The sequence below is a fragment of the Aplysia californica genome, unplaced genomic scaffold (assembly GCF_000002075.1).
Source record: "Aplysia californica isolate F4 #8 unplaced genomic scaffold, AplCal3.0 scaffold02036, whole genome shotgun sequence".
In the NCBI taxonomy this organism is placed as follows: Eukaryota; Metazoa; Mollusca; class Gastropoda; order Aplysiida; family Aplysiidae; genus Aplysia; species Aplysia californica.
The window spans coordinates 6,248-13,800 of record NW_004799306.1 but is presented as its reverse complement, the minus strand read 5'-3'; the positions used below and the strand labels follow the sequence as shown (position 1 = coordinate 13,800).

Below are 7,553 nucleotides of genomic sequence, written 5' to 3'. Positions count from 1 at the left end.
CCTCGCCGACTCACCCAATCCCCCCTCGCCGACTCACCCAATCCCCCCTCACCGACTCACCCAACACTCGCTGCCTCAAGTCCTCTCCCTGCTGGTCCTGGCTCAGCTTGGTGTGTGTCTGCCGCACCGAGTTCAGAACCTCCATCAGCTGGGGACACATCGATTAAACGCTGAACTGTGTGCTTTTATCAGGTGAAATAATTTAATCCATCAAAAACAAACATCAAGAAGGACATGTAACTTTTTCTTTAGCTTTAGTAAGTGTTTTACGGCACTTGTAACACAATAATCTTATATAAGTGCTGAGGATTAGAGGTGTAACAAATGAGTAATAAACACAAAAAAGAAGGAGAGATCAGGACGATAGATGTATGATAGGGAAGAAGGAGGAAACCACACCAGAGCACCTGCCACCCACCCGCACAAAATATTCACCCCCAGGAAGAAAACAAAAAACAAAAAATACTACTACTCACTGTCGCAAACTTTTGCAGTAAAGTGTGCACGCGCCTGAAGGCTGCCCCGAGCTGCGAGGATTCGGGCGGCGGCTTCACGCACCACACCCTGATGTTTGTCTCGTAACAGTGGCTGAACACCCCCACCAGCTGCCGCAGCTCGCAGATCACCGTCGACAACATCTGCGCCATGGTCAGAACTTCTGACGGGCTGTCCAGGTTTTGGACTTGAACCTTTGCAAAAGAGAAATGAGAAACAGGTAAATTTTTGTACCTCAAACATCAGAGCTTGTTGAACCTTAGCAGAAAGAGAAATAAGCAACAGGTACATTTCTGTACTTTACTCTCCTCACTTAAAAAGTTTCTAGTTTCTCAGAATTAAATTGTAAATTATATTTGTCATGTGGATTTGAACCTTTGCAGAAAGAGAAATAAGTAAAAGGTAAATTTCTGTACTTTACTCTCCTTACTCATAAGTTTCTCAGAATGAAATGAAATTATAAATTATTATCGTCATGTTTAGTTTTAGTAAGTTTTACGGCACTTGCAACACAATAAGGTCATATAAACGCCCAAGATAAGAGGTGTTACAAGAGAGTAACAAACACAAAAAAGGAGGAAGAGAGAGAAGGACGATAGTTTTTAATAGGAAAGAAGAAGCAAACCACACCAGAGCACCCGCAAACCACCCACTTATTGTCATGAAATTCTCACTTCGATACAGGGTGACAACCAAATTGAAATCCACATGTTACTGGGTACACAATGGGGCAGCCATATCATGTTACAATTTGCCTAAACACAATCATCATGATGAGTAAATCTTCCATTTTCCTCCGACACACCTACAGTGTTGTGTAAATATTCTGTTGTGCTGTGACACACTCACCGTGCTGTGTAAGTTTTGCTACATGACACACTCACCCTGTTGTGTAAGTTTTGCTACATGACACAGTCACCGTGTAGTGTAAGTTTTGCTATATGACACACTCACCATGATGTGTTAGTTTTGCTGTGACACACTCACCGTGTTGTGTAAGTTTTGCTACATGACACACGCACCGTGTTGTGTAAGTTTTGCTGTGACACTAGACCTGCATGTGAGCCTCAACCAGATTGTCTGAAAATTTTGCGCAACCCCCCCCTCCCCCCCAAAAAAAGCCTTTGTGGGTGTCATAAGGAAGGACATCCGAGTAACGAGCGACCACCCCAACAAACACAATAAAGAAGAGACCTAACTCTAACCCTATCCCCAAAAAGAACCTGCAACGGGCCTCATGTAAAAAGGCCAAAACAAGTCCTAAATGAAAAAAAAAATGTTTAGATCTAGTTAAAAAACCACACTCCAAAACAAACAAGGAGCATAGATCTAGATTCTAGATTTATATGGCTTACATCTAAATATACATTGCTATAGGGTTTGATACAATAACACAATAGAATTGGAATATGAATCCTCCATCTATCTAGATCTAGTAATCTAAATAAATCTTGTAGAACAAGTGAATAGGAATAGGCCTTGAACTAGAAATCCGCATCCGATTCCGAACAGAGGGACTCAGCTGAGTCTAGATTATAGATCTCTAGATCTAGATCTAAATAAATAAATAATTCACGCACCTGATGAAATGCTTATTTTTACCAATATTAATATTACAGCACAACCTATGATAGGGTTTGACACAATAGAATTGGAATCTGAATCCTCCATTGAGGTCTATAATGATCTAGATCTATATAAATCTAGATTCTAGATCTATATTCTATTAGAACAAGAGAGTCGGACTTGAGTGAATCCACACGATCTGAACGAAATTCAAAATGGCCGCTCGAGCACGAAACTGAAAGTAGATAATTTAAGTTGTCGTCCTTTTTCGTATTCGCATTTCTACTTAGGTTCCGACAATTATGTCGGAAACGCCGACGTCGGCAGTCGGCGGTGCGCGCGCCGGCGGTCGGCACGAAAACGAAAGTGCCGACGAAGCCAATGGGAGAAAAAGGGGGTCGCTGGCAGTCGGCCAGGCCTCGCACTACGCACATTGACTGATACAGGCGGGCCTAGCGATAGCATCGGCCGGTTCGCGGGTCGGGTCGCGATTGTCGGATTTCAGACGATTGTCGGCAAACATGCAGATCTATGACACACTCACCGTGTTGTGTAAGTTTTGCTGTGACACACTCACCGTGTTGTGTAAGTTTTGCTACATGACACACTCACCGTGTTGTGTAAGTTTTGCTACATGACACACTCACCGTGTTGTGTAAGTTTTGCTACATGACACACTCACCGTGTAGTGTAAGTTTTGCTACATGACACACTCACTGTGTAGTGTAAGTTTGGCTACATGACACACTCACCGTGATGTGTAAGTTTTGCTACATGACACACTCACCGAGCTGTGTAGCTCCTCCAGCGTCTTGTTGTGTGCGTCCAGTTCCCGTGTGAGCGACTCCGACTGCTCCATCAGGTCACGCACGTCGGGGACGCTCGACGAGCTGGAGAGAGAGACAAGACGTCAGATCCTCAGCTCCTAACTCATTCTACCGTGACCCCATTAACCCTCCCAGCCCCAGCCAAAACAGCAGTATTTCAGAAAAAGAGGCATGCGTTCTAAAAAGTGATGTAGCAACTGTGTAATGAGGTATAAATAATAACAAATAACACTGTTTAAAGGTAAACGAACAAACATTAGAAAATTTAAAGCTTAAATAGGTTCACTACTTTAGAAAAAAAGTGCAAATTTGGTAAGTCCCCCCCCCCCCCAAAAAAAAACCCCCTGAGAATTACATGCTCATGGGATGGTGGGAGGTACAAGTGCAGCTGAAAATATACCCGCAAGGGTTTATACTGGACCATCTGTCCCTCATGTTGATGGTTGACTCTGACTGTACACTTCAATCAGCACCTGTCCTTGACATTGATTGTTGGGACCGATCGGCTGATCCAACAAGTCACAAACAGCTTCAAACATTTCTTTCATTGTGCAAACCACACCAGAGCACCCGCAAACCACCCACTAGAGTCCATGACTGTATCGTTATGACCGCCCGACGCTGTCAGTACTGACCTGTGCCCAGCCTGGGCTCGCTTCAGCGAGAGCCGCTGCACCTCGGGCCTCAGGTCTTTAGGGAGGAGGTCCAGCTCCCAGGCGGTCGGGGAGAACAGGCTTTGCTGACCAGCCAGGGCATCCAGGTAGCGGTAGTCGTTCAAGGCCCTGGAACTACGCAAACAGTAGCTCATATAATGAGGTTGTACTTGACACATTTCATTACACCCTAAGGGTCCGGACGGGAAGTCTACCCCTAGATCCTAAGCAAAGGGGAGGAATCGTCCTCCCGTGAATACAAGCGTTAAAAACACATTTAAAAAATACTAAACAAATTCCAAAAATCCCCAAAAAATTTAATTTAGAAAGAGAAAGGATTGTAGTTTCAGAAAAAAATAACTACGTACGTGCAAATTATTGGAAATGTTCTAACTTTAGCTCAATTGGGGTGTCCGACCCATCACTCTCACTCTCAGCCTTGGGGTCGAACCCTAGATCTAAATTCTACATCTGATCAATCTGAATCGCCAAAAACTCTTGCTACGTTTTCATCAATATCTGATTTGTCATGTGCTTGTTTTTGCTAAAAACCCATCATTATTTCCTTTTTCAAACTCAGTTGTGATGCTTTTCAACAAGTTGAGACACCTTCGAAGTGTTGGGTGTTGGAAACGCGCTTGCACTTCGATTGGCTCTAACACTAAAACTATTGGCCTGAAAAATTTTGTTTCTGTATCAAACGGAGGAAAAAACATTTTGCAATAAATATGTAAATCAAAATCTCTGCCTCAGAGTCTTGTCAGGGCCAGACTTCGTTTCTAAAGACCCTAGGTCAGCATGGGCGGTTCCGAGCGAGTTTGGAGCGCGTAAGGAAATTCGCGGGCGATCCCGGACGAGTTAGGGTGTAATGTGATAAGTAAGATCACTAACATGGCTCCAGAAAAAAGGATATGAGAAAAAAAAAAACCCTAAACCCCAAAAGTACTCTGTCTTGTCCTCACCTCCCAGGAACACTGTTGAGTTCGTCTCGCACACTCAAACAAACAATGTTCAACAGTTGGTCGTAGAAAGCCGCTTGTTTCTGAAGGGGGGCATCACCCTGTGAGAGAAAGAGAAACAGACGAGTTTTTTAGTTTTAGTAAGAGTTTTACTGCACTTGTAACACAATAAGGTCATATAAGTGCCGAAGAATAGATGCGTCACAAGAGAGTAACATACATAAAAAAAGGAAGAGAAGAGATAAGGACGATAGATGCTTTATAGGAAAAGAAAGAGCAAACCGCATCAGAGCACCCGCCAACCACCCCCACCCACAAGAGGAGAGATGTGAACATGGCACAACAATTGAAAATCCAGATCTACATTTGTTTTCTCTCGCAGTACTAATGCTTTACACCCCTATCATCACCACCCTCCACACACCAACATACCCCTCCCCCCAGGGTAGTGCTGCTGACTGAAGCGTCTTTAGGCCACTCCCAAAGAGGATGTTAACATGTTCTTATGCACAGTAGAATTGTAAATTGGCTGATTTATCAATATCATGCTCACACTGTGCCAGAACAACATAGGGGGGAACTGCTGCTTTTTCTTTCATCCTTACTATTGTCATTTGTCCTCTACTTCGTTTGTATGTGTAGCAAAATGGTACACATGTGATACTCATGACGTTGTGGCACCGATGTGCTTATTGCTGTTGGGGAAGGAACGGACGATAAGGCGTGACCATTGGCGATCGCATCCCTACAGGGGGATAATCATCTTGCGCCATGTCCCACGCTAAAGTGAGATGATGTTGTGGCACTGATGTGCTTATTGCTTTTGGGGAAGGAACGGACGGCAAGGCGTGACCACTGGTGATCGCATTCCTACAGGGGGATAATCATCTTACGCCATGTCCAACGCTAACATGAGAAACCGTGACTCCTGGCATAGTGGGAATGTTTGTCTTGGAGAGGGGCTGGACTATAACTACTATGAGCACTAAAAACCTCGGCAGTCTTGGTTTGATCCACACGGGAACCAGTCGTGTTCCTTATACTCCAGTCCTTAGTGTAGGACCCGTGTTAGACTGAGCAATGTCTTGCTCTAGTCTGTGCCTGCTTGGCAACCGTTTTGCTTGTGTGAAGTGTTAGACGGTGCAATGTCTTGCTCCTGTCTGTGCCTACTTGGCAACCGTTTTGCTTGTGTGAAGTGTTAGACGGTGCAATGTCTTGCTCCTGTCTGTGCCTACTCGGCACCAGTTTCGTCTGTCCTCCTGTGAAGACCACAGACTGTACTTTGAATTGTAAACCCAGTGTATACTTTTACCTGTAAACCCAGTGTGTACTTTGAATTGTAATCCCAGTGTGAACTTTGAATTGTAATCCCAGTGTGAACTTTGAATTGTAATCCCAGTGTGAACTTTGAATTGTAATCCCAGTGTGAACTTTGAATTGTAATCCCAGTGTGAACTTTGAATTGTAATCCCAGTGTGAACTTTGAATTGTAATCCCAGTGTGAACTTTGAATTGTAATCCCAGTGTGAACTTTGAATTGTAATCCCAGTGTGAACTTTGAATTGTAATCCCAGTGTGTACTTTGGAATTGTAATCCCCGTGTGTACCTTGAACTTTAAACCCAGTGACCTCCAGACAAATGAACAATACAGTGAATCCTGACCTGTGCAAGTACTGTTATTAAAAGAAGATCTACTATGCCATTCTACTGTTGGAACCTACTGTGTGTGTGTGTCACAGCTCAGAAACATTGCAGAGTGCATGTTAATTTTCCTTGTGTTAACTGAAAGCAGAGTCAGTCTTACTTAGTTTAAGGTAAGGGTACCCTACCAATTACTAGGCCTACAACGGGTTTTAGTTACCATAGCAACTTGATTTAATATTGGTAGCATTCGAAATACTGTTTTTGTTACTGCTTCTTTCCACAGGCGATCACTGTCTTGAATATATGCATGCTATATAATCTGTAGTCGAGAGTGTCTGTATTTATTTCTTGTCCAGCTATGTAACTGCTGAAAGTTAACGCCTATACTCAGTCCCATTCTTCCTCGTATAACCTTTTTTTTCTATTAGTCAGAACTCCCACCCCACGAGTCCTAATAAGTTCTTCATTTCTAATTAAAACTGTACCTTCTATTCGTTTAGTTGGTACCTTGTTGTACTTGTAAGACCTGTGTGCATATTGGTCTTCCCTAAGGTTACAAACTAGTGATTCAAACAAAGGTTTGAACAGCTTCTTTGTGACAGTATGTTTGTCACTCTCTTGTAAACTTGCTATTCCTGGGGGGGGGCTGCTCGATAGTCGAAGCAGACTTAGGCTTTACTGCGCTCGCAAATGCATAAGGTCATGTGAGCGCCTGAAGACTAGAGGAGTTACAAGAGAGTAACAAATATAAAAAAGAAGGAGGGGAGATAAGGAAGATAGATGTTCGATAGGAAAGAAGAGGCAAACCACACCAGAGCACCCGCCAACCACTCCCTGAAGCAGACTTTCTGCTGTTGAGGCTGAAGAGGTGAGCAGAGTAAGCCTGATTGAGATTCCCCGTTTTGGACTTCTGTTGACATCCACCCCTTGGCGATCACATGACCTTATGCAGTTGCGAGCACCGTAAAACCTTCCTAAAACAACAAAACCAACGTACCCTGATCAAAGCGATGTCGCTGTGGGAACACAAGCACATAGCACTGGCCGCCGTCAACAGTTCTGTTGTGGAGAAAAAAAATCAAGCTGCCATGAAAAAAGAGACAGGAAAAAATTTGGCAAGCAAAGCCAGACCCTGGCTCTCCTTCCCCTTGACATATGATAAGTAAATTCAGCTACCTACTGCCTCGTTCTTTGTTCTGCTTTGGTTAGTTTTATAGCACTTGCAACAAAAATGAGTCATATAAGTGTGGAAGATAAGTGTTACTAGTTACTAGAAAGTAACATAAAGGAAAAGTAGGAAAGATAAGGACAGCAGACCTTTGAGATAGGAAAGACAGAGTCTTTCTTGTGTGTGAGCGTGTGCCTGTGTGTACATGTGTGTGTGTGTGTGAGAGAGAGAGAGAGAGAG

The 7,553-nt window shown here is 43.6% G+C and overlaps 1 protein-coding gene across 1 annotated transcript in view; it reads right to left on the bottom strand.

Annotated features, from left to right (window-relative positions):
* Positions 1-7,553, bottom strand: part of LOC101855079 — a 16,356-nt gene that overhangs the window by 2,567 nt on the left and 6,236 nt on the right. The window contains exons 4-9 of the mRNA XM_013091077.2: positions 7,143-7,204; positions 4,504-4,601; positions 3,524-3,676; positions 2,849-2,951; positions 477-689; positions 38-148 (exon numbers count right to left, since the gene is read on the bottom strand). Of these exons, the coding sequence (XP_012946531.2) occupies positions 38-148; positions 477-689; positions 2,849-2,951; positions 3,524-3,676; positions 4,504-4,601; positions 7,143-7,204 (740 nt within the window). The remainder of the gene's footprint in view (positions 1-37; positions 149-476; positions 690-2,848; positions 2,952-3,523; positions 3,677-4,503; positions 4,602-7,142; positions 7,205-7,553) is intronic.